Raw genomic sequence first — 16,014 nt, 5'->3', positions numbered from 1 at the left:
GAACAAAAGCAGGAAGGACAGCTCTGTTTGATTGAGAAACAAGGCCTGCACCGAGCTGAGGGAGGGACCACAAAGAGCTGACACTGGGAGTGAAGTTCTGGGAGCCAGTGGAGAAACCAAACCATTTCATTTGGTGGGGGAAAACCAGAAGGCAAGGAAACCCATGGATAACCATCTTCTCAAGGAACGTGGCCATGGCAGGGCAAAGGCAGTGGGCACAAGACAATAAAATTGTATTCTACCTGTGATAAGCACGTCTTTCCAAGCAAAATCTGCCCTTGCTCAAGGAGAAAACTGCTTATGCAATAACATCCCATGACCAATTTTGGGGGGAGGGACAGAGGAGAATAAATTATTTGATTGTGAAATGTTCCCTCTTGATTTCCAAAAAAAGCAGCACTTTCCCTCCAAACACAAACCCAACGTAATTGTTCCTCTCCCGGAGGTCAACAGACCTACTTACCGCTCTGGCAAAGTAATAACCTTGCTTTTTTTTTTTTTTTAAATCAATTTTCCCCTACCTTATTGATAAATCAACTGCAGATTCCTTTCATTCCCTCATTACCCAGCCCAGCGGTAGGGCTCTCAAGAGTTATTGAGGAGGTACAGCCACCCCAAAGCTCTTCAATACCAAGCATCGACTTTCTAGCCTCCACCACCACATCGCAGCCGATGGGAAGGACCACCTGGGACAAGCTTGCATAGCAGCCTGGTTCTGAGCACCATAAGTTGGAAAAGACCTCTTGGCTCATCCAGCCCAACCACCCACCTACCACCAATCCCCCCGCATCCCTCAGTGCCACGTCTCCAAGGTTCCTGAACGCCTCCAGGGAAGCTGGGATCGCCCCAAGGCATCAAGTGCCCGCCTCACCTGACAGTCAAGGTGACGGGCTGGGGGCAGCCGTGCACGCTGACCCCAAACTCCTCGGTGAACTGCCCCAGGATGGTGGAGCAGAAGGAGATGTGGATGTGCTGCAGGCCCCCCGGTGGGACCAGGCCCTCGCGGGGAACGGAGGCAAAGCAGGAGCCCAGCGCTGTGCTTGGAGGCACCACGTGGAAGAGAGCATCGATGGCTCCTTTGTTAAACAGGACCGCCTGCAGCAGAGAGAAAAAAAGAAACGCTTGAGGAATCTTCCTACAAAAGGAACGAGCTGTTTTTTGCTAATTTCACAATTAACATTGCTAAGAGGCAGAAGATGCGGTGTGCTGCTGCCCAGTGGAAGCCAATGGAAATACAACAAATTCTGCCTTTGGGTTTCTTCACGCCAAGCAGTGATGGTTCCATAGAAATAGAATGATTCTACACTTCTTTTTTTTTCCTTTTTAATCAGTCTATCAGTTCCTTGGGCCTTGCCCAACCAGCAGCGTGAGGAGAGGATGGGAGTGAGGTGCAGAACGACTTCACCCATTCTCAAGAGCCACAGCCATCACCTAAGAGCTTACCATCACATACAAAACAATAATTAAAAAGCCCGTTGAGCTCCAGCTCTGTTGCGCTGGTCGCACTGTGCCCACGCGTGCCTTGGCTGCATTGCTATGCCACCAAACCCACCTGCAGCAAATTAAGCCATCAATTGCCGCTGGGAGAAACGCTGCCATTTCCAGGGCCTTATCTATGCGTTTTGGATTTATTTTCCCTACCTTCTGCCCTTGCAAAATCTGCCAGGAGAACTGAGACAAAAGCATAGAAATGCCCTTTGCTTTTTAATTTTGCAGCTGCTGCTGCTGCTGGAAATATTCAGGTATTCAGATTGCACAATGGTGAGGTGAACTCTTAGCGAGCTGCCCTGAGCTGAGGTTTATCTCCAGTCCAGCTGCTTAGGACAGCACCAACAGCATTGTTGACTTATTAATCTCTTCTCAAGTAAAGGAAATTATAAATTCATATAGCAAGAAGCAATAAGGAATCAGCATTAAAAATGCACAGAGAGCAAAATATTTTGGTAAGAAAACACCTCAATGTGTCCTTCCCTGCCACAGCACCGCTTTTCAAAACGTCTGGCATGATGCATTGCCTCATTTACTACCTCCCTTTGGTTGCTCTGCTTTATTTCTGTTTTTTTGCAAGAGCCCGGATGCCGAATTTATGGCAAGCTCCTCGGCCTCGTTTACAGAAATGCTTTGCAGTTTGTGCAAGCAGCGGAGCACCCAGAGGAGCACGGCGGGCAGCACTAAGCGTTCGCAGCTTCTCTGCAGGGAACAGATCTCAGGTGGGTTCCCTCCACTCACCTCGTAGCTGTGGGCTGAGCCCACAAACACCTTCCCGATGTCCAGCTGGTCAAAGCTGAAGCGCAGCCGGGGCCCTTCTCCTTCCCCTCTGATGCGCAGGGGCAGCCTGGTCTCACGGCCTGGGGGGAATTTCCATCTCAATGCAATGATTCCCTTTGTTACCCCAATACCTCAATTCCGATCCCCATCCCCGTGCTGGCTTGGGGCACAAAAAGCCTCAAATGCATCCCAAAAATGCCATCAAAAATGGCCCCCAAAAGCCCCCAAATGACCCCCAAACCACCTGCTGTCCTGTTCTGCTCTGTGTGAAGGTGAGGAGCACAAGGAGGAAGAGAAAGTCCAAGAGTTGTAGCTTCACACTAAAGTATTCCTATCCTTCAAAAAGGGGTAAAAAGCCCCAAAAGGCCCCAAATTGCCCCAAAATGAACCCCAAAAAAGCCCCAAATAGACATAAAGAACCTCAAAAATGGACACAAAAAGCCTCAAACGTGTCCCAAAAGTGCCATCAAAATGGCCCCCCAAAGCCCCCAAATGGCCTCAAAACCACCCCAAATGGACACAAAGAGACCCCAAAAAGGCTAAAAAGCCCCAAAAGGCCCCAAATTGCCCCAAAAAAGCCCCTAAATGGCCACAAAGAGCCTCAAACGTGTCCCAAAAATGCCATCAAAATGGCTCCCAAAAGCCCCAAAACCACCAAAATGGAGCCCAAAAATGCCCTAAATGGACACAAAGAGACCCCAGACAGGCTAAAAAGCCCCCAAAAGGCCCCAAAACCACCCCAAATGGACACAAAGAGACCCAAAAGGGCTAAAAAGCCCCCAAAAGGCCCCGAATTGGACTCCAAAAAGCCCCAAATGGCCATAAACAGCCTCAAACGTGCCCCAAAAATGCCATCAAAATGGCTCCCAAAAGGCCCTCAAACCACCAAAATGGAGCCCAAAAAAGCCCCAAATTTGCCCCAAAAGTTCTTTGTGTGATCACAGAATCTTATCACGGCACATTTGGCTTGGAAGGGACCTTAAAGCCCACCCAGCTCAGAGCCACCCATGCTCTGGAGCACCCCCAGCTCTGGGCAGCAGTGCCTCACTGCCCCATATAGTTATTCAGAACACGCTAGGTGATTTCCAACGGGAAAGATGAGCCCAGATACAACGATGCAGTGACTACACCACAACTTGACAACTCCCCTGGAACAGCCTTTTAAGAGACAAATGACTTTTTGATCTTGCAGCCACGGGATGAGGATGCTGGATAAAAGTCAGAAAGCAAGAGCTATGGAACTTTGTTGAATTCAGCATCTTTCAAATGGCTGCAGCCAAAGGCCAGCTGATGGCAGAGATGACAGTTACGTTTTGCAGCTCAGACATTAATTGGAAGGCTGTGGATTTCTAGCTCACAGACACTGTAAAACACACAGCATTGGATGTTTGCTGCCAAGAGATTTATCCATCTGGCATCACGGTGGCTTCACCTTCATTAAAACCTCTACATCTGAACCCACCAAAGCTCTTAGGAAATGGCAAATACATTCAAGTAATGAGCTTTCGTCCATGAAACTGGGAAGCTTCAATTCATGTACCTGAGAGATGTATCCCACGGCCACTGCAAGCAAACCAATCAATGGTGATCCTTCTCCTCCTGCAGAATGTCCTCAGCCTTTCCTGAAGACCCTGCTCTCTACCTCCACCTGCGCCATGCAGTCCTCCCACCACAGAAACCATGCCCTGGAGCACACAGGATGGGTGCAGGAGAAGCTGCACCTCCTTTTTGACCTCAGCCCCAAATGCACACCCAATATCGTGCAACAAGAGCCTGGATCTTAATAGGACAGCTCCACCACAAGGCAAGGGAACGTCCACCAATTTGGACTTGGTTCCTCCAACTACCGTGGGCCCGGGTCTGTGAATGGCTTGGAGTTCTTGGCATAAATCAGTTGCAACACAATACACTTCTGGGCATAGATTAATCCAAAACCAAAATCTGTGTGTCTGAGCACCACCTCGCCTTCTGCGTACTTTCTTCCAGCAGCTCAAGAACCACGGTTTTATTTGCATGAACAACTAAAGGTTCATTCCGAGCTTAAATATTTGCCCAGAGCAAATTTCAAACCGCTCCGTTACTGCCAGATTTGCAGGCTGTGTGGTGCTGATGGGTTCTGCAAATCTCCTGACCCACCAGTGCTTGCTCCACGACCCACCAAGGCACGTGAGATTCAGCTGTGCCATGCATGGGGCTGCATTGGGGCCAAGCTTCCAAATATTCCCAGCAAAGGACGCGTCGACCATCTGCACACCACACTCCGAGGGGACTTGTGATGGCATGCAAATGCACACAGAACATTCCTTCTTAGAGGAAACGAGAAGCAAAATTAATTGACTCCCCTGTTGAGCATCGCTGTTGCTTCTTCAGATTCCCTCTGCACCGAGGGATCTTGACACTGACAGCTTGTCCTCTGTTTTACGAGGAATAGGTGTAGGCACATAATTTAAATGACCTTTAGGTCCTCCTTCTGGGAGCCAGAGGAAGAGCTGAGCTCTCCCATGGGCCCTCCAGGGGTCCCAAGGAGCCAGACCCTCGTTTCAAGAGCAAAACCCTCTGCCCAGCTCCATTCCCATAACACCCAGGCTGGTCCAGCACCACACACGAGCAGCTTCCCCACCTCTCAGCCACTCCTGGAGGGAACCTCTGAGGATGCTACAGCAAAGCAATGAACGCCAGAGCACTGATCCCAGAGCCAGAAGCATCCCTTGGGAGCAACGCTGTAAGTAAATCCTTCCCTTCCACATCTTTAACAACCACAGCTGGCAGGCAGGAAGATGGTTTGTTAACACAAGCCCTGTGTAATTACTGGAGGTGGCATTTGCCAAGCAAACCCCGTGCAATTACTGTATAAATAAAATCTGTTTCATGACATTTGTATCCGCCAGCTAAGAGAGCCAACAAGAGGAAAAGCAGCTGTGCTGGTGGCTGCATCCTCCAGAACTGGAGGACCACTACCTCCCATCTCTTTCTCTTTGATGGGGGAAAAACCCAACGTTCCCTTTTCTGTCCTGGAAAACATCTTGACCAGCACTGTGTGGAGCCCTGGAGGATGGGCAAGGTAACCTGAACCATGCAGCTTGCTGCAAGCACTCCCTGCCTATGCTGGCACAGCAAAGCTGCCACCTCTGCAAGGGCAAGGAGGGTGACCTGGGGTGGGCTGGTCACAGCTGCTCCCAGCACATAGAACTAGAAAAGCATAGAACAGATTAGGTTGAAAAGGAGCGCAGTGCTCATCTCTTTTCAACCCCCTGCTGTGTGCAGGTCGCCAACCAGCAGCCCAGGCTGCCCAGAGCCACATCCAGCCTGGCCTTGAATGCCTCCAGGGATGGGACACCCACAGCCTCCTTGGGCAACCTGTTCCAGTGCCTCACCACCTGTTCAGTGTGTCCCCAGAAGCTGTCCTGCTATGGAGTTCTTTGTCCTTGTAGGGTCAGTGCTGGGGGGAAATCCATGGCTTGATATCTCATCCCTTCACCAGCACCCTCCCAGGTTGGCACGGAGTGCTGGTGCCCCACCACACAAGGGAAGAGGGACAGGGAGCCCCACCTGAGATGTCGCAGTAGACGGTCTGCTCATAGAGCCTGGCTTCTCGGGGTTTAAAGATCACGTTAACTTCAGCCGAAGAATTTGGCCAGACATCTCCTTCCTGAAACAGAAGCAGACAGTGAGCTGTTTACCTCCCAACATCACGTTTCTTGGTTTCAAACACTGTAACCTGTACCTGGGCATCAGCAAAGAGCAAGGAGCAAGTGAACGTTCATCAACAAAATTTATGAGAGTTTGGTATCGGCTGTAAAAAAATAACGTTCCCAACCCCATACCTTTACGGGCCAACAGAGGTATTTTGTTAGCTGCAGTGATACCCTGCAAGGAATAAAAAATGCAGCTTATAGAAGGAGACAGGGAGCAGAGCTATTTTCTATCAGCAAAGCAGGGCTGTGATTCTGCTGGCTGCTGGGCATCCTCAGTGCTTTGTCCAGACGAGCCTTGAACTGATGGGAGCCTCTGGCGCTCCTGAGGCATAAATATTAAATAACTGTAACACTTCCCATCGGCTCGGTGCTCACAGCTCAAAGGACAGTTCCCACGGAAATTAAAGAGACACGGTGAGTTATTGGGCTGCAGCTGTGAGCAGCTCCTCTGCACACTGCCTGCCCAGGGACATCATGGCAGAGAGAACCACATCCAGCACCAAGAAGTCCTCCCCATCACCACGAGAGAAGACCGAAAGAAGAGGATGACTTAGAGTCTTCCCAAAAAGCTAGAACAAAGACAAGTGCTACATCTTAGAGTCATTAAGGTTGGAAAGTCCACTACAACCATCTAGTCCAACCATCGACCCATGCCTGTGACCACTCTGGACCTCAGTGGCACTTCCTCATGGCTCTGGGACACCCTCAGGGATGAGGACAACCCACCTCCCTGGGCAGCTGTGTCAGTGCCTCACCACTCTTTCTGAGTAGGAACTGTTCCTAATATCCCACCTGAACCTCTTGTGGTGCAGTGTTTCTCTCCGGCAAGGAACAGGATGAAGATAAAACCTTATGGTGCCATTAGGATATCATAACCATGGTTAGGTTGAAAAAGACCACAATGATCATTGAGTTCCAACCTCCCTGCCATGTGCAGGGTCGCTAGCCACCAGATCAAGCTGCCCAGAGCCACATCCAGCCTGGCCTTGAACGCCTCCAGGGATGGGGCATCCACAACCTCCTTGGGCAGCCTGTTCCAGTGCCTCACCACCCTCTGTGTGTATTGGTAGTTTGATCTTCAATAGAAGAACAAACAGCAGTGAGGAGTGAAAGCTTGAGCTAGCTTTCCTAGTATCTAACCTGAATGGATCTTCTACTTGGATGAGCCACTCTACAGTGGGTTCATCCCACTTACTACTGAGCATCCTGCCCTGCACTCCAGTTACAGGGCACATGATGTGCCATCCTTCCTGCTCAATGTCAGCCCTGTACCACTGAAGGCCTCAAGCTTTCCCACCACTTTGGGAATGCCCTTTCTCAGCTTGAGTCTTTGTGGGGATGATGGTGCACAGAGGGTGGTGAAGCCCTGGAACAGGTTGCCCAAGAAGGTTAACCCAGGCCATTCAATCATTCTTGTGAAGATGACAGCCAAGCCACTCTCTATTGCAGTGCTTTCCCCAGCTTTAAACATATTTGGAAAAGCAGGGTGAGGTTTTATACCATGCCATCATTACTGGCTGTATTGCTTATAGCTGAACAGAACAAGCTCTCACTGAGCCCAGCCCTGCCTGGGAAGATCAGAGTGCATCTCTCCCTCCATGCAGACCAGCCAAGGTTCTCCCAGTGCAAGGCAGCAGATGGCTTCTTGATGGTACTAACCAGTCTGCTCTGTGCACCACAGCCAGACTTATCGGCCCTGTGGACACTCGGGGGCATTTGGGTTATTACTCAAAGGTTGACAGAGGCAATACATCTCCCGCTAATGGAGGCAAGCACAATACAATTCATAAGCAAAAAAAATGAACCTAAGCAGGAAAGGAAGAAAATTAAAAAGCCATTGGCCTGATGAATATGTATCTGCTAACAACGGTGCAGTTTTCTAGCTGAGCAAGTTTAGCTGACTTTGGAATTTGAGAAACTCTACTGTGAGTACATCTGTGATAGAAATAGAGCTGGCACCGGGCTGGAGCACAGCCCCAGCAATATCACACAGAGGCAGCAGCAGGGAGAGCATGACAGTGCATGGGGACCTGAGTGCAAGGCCAGCAAGTAGGGACAGGAGTCAGGGACAGCTCAGAAACAGGACTGGGAGCCCCTGTAGCTATAGAAGGGAAGAGCTCATGGAGAGCTTCGAAACAGATGTATTTCAGCAAATCCCAGCTGCCTGCTTTGCAGCACACAGAAGTGGAGGCACAGCAAGGATCTTGCCCACAGCACAGCTCATCCCAACTCCTGTGGTGCAACCAATGCTCCTCTTGGGGCGGTGATGACCTTCAGCTTCCCAAAAAGTGGTCCCAGGATCCGCAAGGAAAAAGGGCCGACTCTTCAAGGCTGTAACACCCAGGTGCTTAGGAGAACACTGGGTGATAGCCTGAGGCCTCCTATAGGTTATCCTATATCTTAAGGACGTGGTTTAGTGCACATCAAGGGGATGGACTGATGGTTGGACCGGATCATCTGAGTAGTCTTTTCCAACCTTAATGATTCTCTATCCAAGCTGGAGATCTAAAGCTGAGCTGCAGTCCAACCATCAACCCATCCCCATCATGCCCACCAAACCACATCCTTAAGACACAGGATAACCTATACAAAGCTCTGGGCAATGTTTTCCACCAACCCTAAACCCTGACTTTTGTGTCAAAGGCAGGCAATGAGGACAGCCCCTTCGTCTGCTTTGGGGTCCCTGCTACACACCAGAGGAGTGCTGGCCCCAGAAAGCACAGGTGCATGCCATCCCCCAGCCCTGGGCTGTGTTTGCAGAGGTGCTCCCTGCAGCTCAGTACCTGTTGGAGGAATCCCTATGGATCTTCTCAACTTTGGACCAACCTTCCTAGGGATCTGAAGCAACAATGCCCACACTTACTTGGTTCTCAGGGCTCATTTTCTCTTGCCCTGAACAGGAGAAAGAATACACCACATGGGGTGGGTAGGAGCCATGCTAGAGAGGGAAACTGCCTTATTCCTGCATTGCCACTGGGAGCCATTGTAGCTACAGCAGTGGGAACTTCCTAAAAGGCATCAGTGTCAGACTGTAGGGTCTGATTCCAACTCCTATGGATAAGATACCACTTCTATTGCAGAGCTGTGCTGGTGCATAGTTCTAATGCAGCATTGCCAGTGGAGCCTTGCATTCATCCAGCACTAGAAAGCCAGAACCAGCTGTTAAAAGGCTCAGTCTCCTGAGCTGAAGTCACTCTTCTGCAGGATTCCATGCATTTGATTGGAAACTTCTGGCAGCCCGTCCCTGACAGATGGGCAGATTGACTCAAAGGTTGGAGGGCAAGAAGAAATTATCAGTTACATTTTATTTTACTGTTCCATGACTAAAACAAATCCCTTTAAGACAGGCATAACTATTCTGGGAAATTCTGGTCATTTCTCCATTCATTACTGCTGTATGTCAGACTATAAAGCTAGAAAATATTATGAGTTATTTCTCCTGGGAAATTAAAGTAGGCTGTGGAAGAGGTTCCTCACCATGTTCCTGCTACCCCAAGGGAGAAGAATGGCTGCTGGTTAAAAGGAATATGCTTCATCACCCGCCCTTTGAGGTTGGTGTGTGAGATTCAAGCCCCCAGCAGTGAGCGGCAAGTGGGACAGGGCAGGGAGAACTCCCATGGATGCCATCCAGGATAGAAACCCAACACAAGGTGCTGAGAACGTGATACTGTAACGCTGCTGGCATTACATCATCCCTGGACAGACTGCAAGGGTTGGGTGGATGGTGCAGCACAAAAGATGCAGTGGACATTGAACTGAAGATCATGGAAACAGCAGCACTGAATCATAGATTTGTTAAGGTTAGAAAGACCTCCAAGATCCCCTAGTCCAACCATCCACCCATGCCTGTGAGAGCTCTAGACCTCTATGCCCCTCAGTGCCACATCCAATATGATTCTTGACCACCTCCAAGGGCAGTGACAACCCCCATTCCCTGGGCAGCTGTGTTACTGCCCCACCACTCTCCTGGAGAAGAATTTTTCCCCCATTATCCAACCTGCCCATCCCCCCAGTGCAACTTGGGGTCATCATCTCTTGTCCGACTGCTAGTGAAACGATGCCCACGGTGCACCCTGCTAGTTCAGGGCACCGATGGCAATAGCAGTGCCATTGCTCACATCTGCCTCTAGCCATAAACAACCAAACCCACACGGCGCTGTGGGATGGACCAGGGCTTCTAGATGAGATGGTGGAGCACTCTTCTGCCAAGAGTGCTGTGCAGTGAGCTCTGCTGTGGATGCTTCCCAGCTGCAGGATCCCCCACACCCACAACTCTGCAACCCAGGGATCTCTCAGAGCTCACGTGCAACACCAAGGGATCACTCCTCATGACAGGACAGTGACGACTTGTCAAGGGCAGTGGGACAGTAACAAACCTGCATCCTTCCCACCCATTGGTTTTCATTTCCAAAGAGTCAGCTCCCACGTGATTACAGCTTGGCTGTGGTAGAGAGAATGCAGCAGAAAGAAAGGGCTGTGCCCTGTGGTAGCCACCTGGGCTTCCAGCACAGCTGCTTCTGCTGACAAGACCCTGTGCATTTGCAAAAATAAATTAAACTGACTTGGAGATGCGCTTAGAAAGTCAGAGTTGCATAACAGCTTGTTTCCCACAGGCTTGGACGGCTGCTCAAAATGTTTATGGTCACGTGGTAGCTCCAAAATCACTGCCTTCTCTTCTTTTTTTGTTGTTATTATTTTTCCATCAGCGAGTTAACCCTGCGTGGACTGAAGTGATCTGCTGCAGCTTCTACAGATGGCAGCAAATCTTCTGCACAAGAAGGTCACGATGCTGCTATGGCACCAACAGCTTCCTGACCTCTGCAAACAGTCTGAGGGTAATAAACATGAATTCATCCATCGATCAGTCCCTTGTCACAAGGGTCTGATCATTTCCACCAGGTGCTCTCAGGCACCATGGGTGATGTTTGGGAGGAAGGGAAGCAGAGACTAACATTGGTCAGCTAAGGCACCAAGGTCCCATCTTTGGGTGGAATTTGCATGACAGAGCATAGAGGGCATCTATCAAAGCAGAAGGGCATGAAGCCATCACTGGAGGGAAGGTTATGGAAATGAACAGTGATAGCTTTTCAGATTCTGCCATCTGATAAAGAGGAGAACGTATTTATTTGTTGAAAAGGAACCCTCGTGCCAGGCAGGGGGACAGAAAGGCAGGAGCACAACTCTGAACTGATTGTTTCATAACTAAAGGAAGTCAGAAGATGGGTGATGCTGGAAACACCTCCCTCCAGACCTGAGCCCTGGGATGTGCTCCAAACACTGCTCCATGCACCACGGGGGGCTCTGGTTGATTGAAACAAACTAGAGTTTTGCTTAAATACGCAGAAAATCAAAAATACTTCTGTACCTACATGCAATAAAAAGCCTATTTCAACCTGCCAGTCTTACGTCCAGCTCACAGGTGACTTCACATAGGAGACACAGACATGGTGCAAATCCAGACTACAGGAAGAGATTGGTTTTTCTGTGATTAAACCTGAGTTTGGCCTCCTTTTGTTTTGTTGGGGGCAGGATTAATACGTGATCTGACAGTGCTCTAACGTCCTTTGTTAACTCCTTTGTAGTATAAGTAAGATGTGCCCAAACTGATCTCTCTGCAAGCTCCAAGCACGTTTCAGACAGGTGCACAGAGGAGAGGAACTCACAGTCAGCAAACAACAGCAGACCACATGTGGCCCATACGCTACCAGAGAGCCCTCAAATGTAGAGCTGAGTGGAAGTTACTCCCACCCCCATTCCCCAGCAGGGAAAGCCAAGCTGTGCCATGGGGGCAACGCAGGCTGCATTGGAGGAAGAACAGGAGGCAGGTCTCAGGCGTTGCTTACCACTGGCTCGATGGCAAAGATGTCATCGGAGAAGAGCATGGAGTCTCCCTGCACTTTTGCACGGTGGTTCTGGAAGACACGGGAGAGGACGGAGAGGCGTTCCCGCAGAGAGGGATCCACCATGCACTCATCAGCAAAGCGATCCATCTCATCCTCCTCCTGCCTCCGCAGCCTGTGACACAGCCTGGAGCCACGGGGAGAGACAAACCAAGCGGATAATTGGATAAGCAACACATTTGCAGAGGCTGCCGTGTAAAAGGAGGGCCGGCAACGTGCTCAGTGGGGAGCAGCAGCTGCAGCACAGCAAGGGGCTAACCCAGAGCCCGGGGTCCCACATGGATCATGTCATCACCACCCATTCACCAGCATGGCGGGGCGCTTTGCTCCTTGCTTGCGAGCTAAGAATGTGTTTTTGAAAGCTAACACCCCTCAAAAGAGCTTCTGGACCAAAGCTGCCAACCAATGGAGCGTCCATTCATCACCTCAGATGGCCTCTACCACCCACAGAGCTGCTCACGGGGACGCAGAGAACAGAAATACCAAGGGGCAACCACTGCAGTGCTTTCCTCTGGAAAGGGTTGGGGAGGGGGAAGAGGTTGGATCTCAGCTGCATTTCCCCAGCATCAGCCTTTTTCTTTCCCCACTGGAGCACGGCACAGTATCTGCTTCTGGTCCCTGTAGGTCTCTCCATGATAGGTCTCCCACCCCTTTAAAAGCAAGCTCATGGACTCGGACATCACATCACCTCAGCGAAATTGGTGGTTTTATACCCATAAAAACAGAGTGGAAGAGACTTCACTGAGAATTCCCAATAAGTAAGTCAGAACCAGTACCTCTGAATTCAGACCCTCGAGGCTAGCCTTGAACAATCTCATTTTCTCCCTTCTTCTGGGCTCTTTCAGCAGAACCTCAATTCTCTCTCCCCATGCCAGTAGCCACAGCCAAAATAATTCTGGTGCTCAAAGATCACAACAAAGAGACGAGAAGAGAGAACTGTAGCTTGTTATGTTGTTGCCCCCCTTCACACAACAGTCCTCAGCCACAAAGACCCAGCAGGTCACAGCTCCAGAGGAGTGGGTGGAAGGCTCCATATGCAGCAAATTGAGGTGACGTAGAAAGAAAAGGATAGCAGTCATCACCCAGCTAAATTCAAATGCAATTAGAAAGGAAATACAGTCACAGCCGTTACTAGCTGCACACAGACAGAGCCTCAGGCAAATGCTGTCACCAGTGCCAAAAATACTTGCTTTGGCTAGCTCCCCATAGTGTAATAGGAAATCTTTCTCCATGGCTGACCTACAAAGCAGTGGATTAGGAAAGGTCACTGAGATGAGCAAGCCTGAGCCCAGTCTCTGTCCATGGGCATCCCAGGAAGTCCTCCAGGAGGGAGACAGAGCAAATCCCCTAATGAGCCACACCATTTAGGGTCACATCCAAGCACAGGGTCCTGCTCTGCTTTTCCCCATGAAGAACTGTTCTGAGACCTCAAGGGCTTCTCTTACGTTGGGTCGTCTCTTCCTTGAGTGCAAAAACACAGACTTACCTGGTGTGGGCTCCAAGCTGAACATCTTGGGGCACCCAAGCATGCATGCACAACCCAAGCACACTCATGTTTATTATGGAGGTTCCTTTATCTGTCTATTTACCCAGCCACCTTTTGTAGGATCCCCACCCTGTGAGCGCCCACCAAGGTGCAAGGCAAAGCAGCAGATGTGGGCACACGGGGCACAAAGACGCAGCAGAGTTACTGGCTTCCCATAATTTCAAGCCCAAATGAATTATTTGAAAAGGAGGTCTCACTAGCCCTAACCCCAACATTGTTGTGCTCTCAATTTGCAGGTTCAGTTCTGGAGCTTCCTACGCAAAGCTCAACTGTTGTACATAGATGCTGCTGCCTCGAGGAACCAAGCATGCTCTTTGTGGATGAAGGTGACCAATTCCTGGACAGAAGTACAGAGCTCTGGGCATCATGGAAGGTTCAGATTCACCTCCCAGGATGGGCAGCCCCAGCAAGCAGGAAGAGAATGGCACTGTGTGCATCAAGAGGGTGATAGCAGGGCTCCAGCATTGGAGTTAGGATGCTTCCAAGGGCCTGCAGCAAGGAAGACCAGAATGCTCTGGCCAAAGCCCACTACGCAAACTGGCATGACATCAGATGTAACTGGGGGGAAAAAAATCAGGTGGAAGTTAACTGTGAGGAAACCTGGTTGCCTTGGATGACTGAGGGTTCAATGTGAGACGGGCAGGTGGGAAGAGATGCTGAAGGAATCATTTGGGGAAGCACCAAGAGAAAGTCACGAGGTTTCTTTTAACACATTGAGCTTGCACAGAAGTCACACGCTGTGTAATTAAAAATAGAGAACAGTGGAAAACTAGCTTTGGCCTTCAAGGCATTTCTGACCTAATTATGTTGAACTTTATTTGCTCAGAAGCCCTTAAAAAGTGCTCCAGTTTAAGGCAGTTTCCCGATCAGCTGTGGGTTCGGAGTAACTCTAATGTACCTACATCCATCCAAGTCTGGAAAGTCACACGGTTCCCTAAATCGCTCAGGCTTTTAAGTGTAATTGCAAATTCATCATCCCCCAGGCTGTGTTTCTTTGCTGCCTAAGACTGAAATCTCACAGCTTCACCAAAGACACTCCTCAAAGGACCTGTCCAACCCTTGGCCCTTCCAGCATCATCAGCACTACCTGTCCCACCTCTCACTGCCACACAGATGCACAGAGCAGGAACCCAGAGGCACTTCCAAGCCCCATCTTCCCTCCTCCCCAGAGCTCTCTCCAGCCTCTAAAGACAGGCAGAAGAATCTTATTGTGCTGGGAAGGGCAAAATTACTCGATGCCCCAAAGCAGGAGCCTGCTGGGCCAACAAAGAGCTCTACAAAACCTTCCTATCAAAGCTGGAGTGAAGGCACTGCAGTGGGTTTATAATAACATTGCTGCATATAGCATAGCTAAGTGCTGCTTCTCAGTGCAGTCCTCAGCCTTGTGGACCCTCTGTATCCCCAGGATTCTGAGATCTCATGGGTTTGTGCTCCCATAGAGCATGGAATTGCAATGTGAGGAAATGCAGTCATTGCAATCGATATCTCCTCCCCAAATGAGCATCCCCAAATGGAATAAAGGCCAAAAATGGAACAGGAAGAACAGGGCTGCATTACCCTGAAGCTCACACATCTTGATGCTTTCAATGGTTTCCTCATCCTAGGACATTCAAAACCACCAATGCCACTTGAAGCCATGCACGAGCTATACCCCTGGCAGAGCATCACCCTGAAATGAACCTCTCACACCAACCTCAGCTTCTGCTGATCCTCCTCTTCCTGAGTAACAAAAGCCTTCCACTGGAAGTGGGCTATGATCTCACTCCGGTTGTGGATGACTACAGATCTGTGGTTTGCCAGCGTGAGGTAAGTCTTTGCAATCATCAAGGAGTTCCTGTCCAGCCTGATGTTGACATCCACCGCCGCTCCATACAAGCTTGTGAGAACATCTTCGCCTGGAATAAAGCAAAAGAGAGCCTTCGCTCAGCTCATTTGCTGGTGGAAGCACAAGGAACAGAGCAAAGCACTGCTAACAACAATTAGCAACAGCTTTTAGCTGGATTGACAGTTTTCAGTCCCTTCTTGTTGACAAGAAAGATGCACAGGGGACAAAGGGATGTTCAGAGGAACAAGTAAAGCCTACAGCAGAACGGGGCGCAGGTGAGAACAGAGGTGTAGAAGCTGTGCCCAGCCTTGCTGTGTTTTGTGAAGATGTCTTAAAGGCTGCCACGTAGCAACACAAGGGCAGAGCTGGACATGTGCTGGATGGACTCAATAAATCCTACCATAACACAACAGCAATTGCCCACCACACATCCAGCCATAACGCAGTAGAATGGTGTTGATTCTGGGAAGAGAGACCCCTTTCTTCTTGGGGAACGAAGCCAGATTCATCCTTCAAATCACAAATCTCTACAGTCATCCATCCGTCCCACCCCACGCCGAGGAATTCAGCCTTCAAGTCTTTTAAGGGTGTTACAATGGTGGGCATTCAAGTTACATTGTGAGAGAACCAGCAACTTTTCCAAGGAGCGGACAGTCCTTTTCGTATAAGGGATTATATTACGATGGATGATTTATCACATATAAAGAAGTTTAGAAGAGTCAGATCATTGCCCTTCCTCTTCAATGAGTACATGGCAGAGTCAACCAGAGGAGCCCTGAG

At 49.8% G+C, this 16,014-nt stretch overlaps 1 protein-coding gene across 1 annotated transcript in view; it reads right to left on the bottom strand.

The window, feature by feature from the left end:
- The window catches only part of HYDIN (HYDIN axonemal central pair apparatus protein), a gene marked incomplete at both ends in the record, with an annotated part of 102,579 nt that overhangs the window by 64,293 nt on the left and 22,272 nt on the right, over positions 1 to 16,014 (bottom strand). Inside the window, 5 exons of the mRNA XM_079541219.1 lie at positions 872 to 1,095; positions 2,230 to 2,348; positions 5,818 to 5,917; positions 11,807 to 11,990; positions 15,103 to 15,304. Coding sequence (XP_079397345.1) covers positions 872 to 1,095; positions 2,230 to 2,348; positions 5,818 to 5,917; positions 11,807 to 11,990; positions 15,103 to 15,304 — 829 coding nt within the window. The remainder of the gene's footprint in view (positions 1 to 871; positions 1,096 to 2,229; positions 2,349 to 5,817; positions 5,918 to 11,806; positions 11,991 to 15,102; positions 15,305 to 16,014) is intronic.

This window comes from Tetrao urogallus (genome assembly GCF_951394365.1).
Source record: "Tetrao urogallus genome assembly, chromosome: 12".
Lineage (NCBI taxonomy): Eukaryota > Metazoa > Chordata > Aves > Galliformes > Phasianidae > Tetrao > Tetrao urogallus.
Note: the sequence above shows the minus strand (reverse complement) of the source record. Positions and strands in the feature narration are given on the sequence as shown.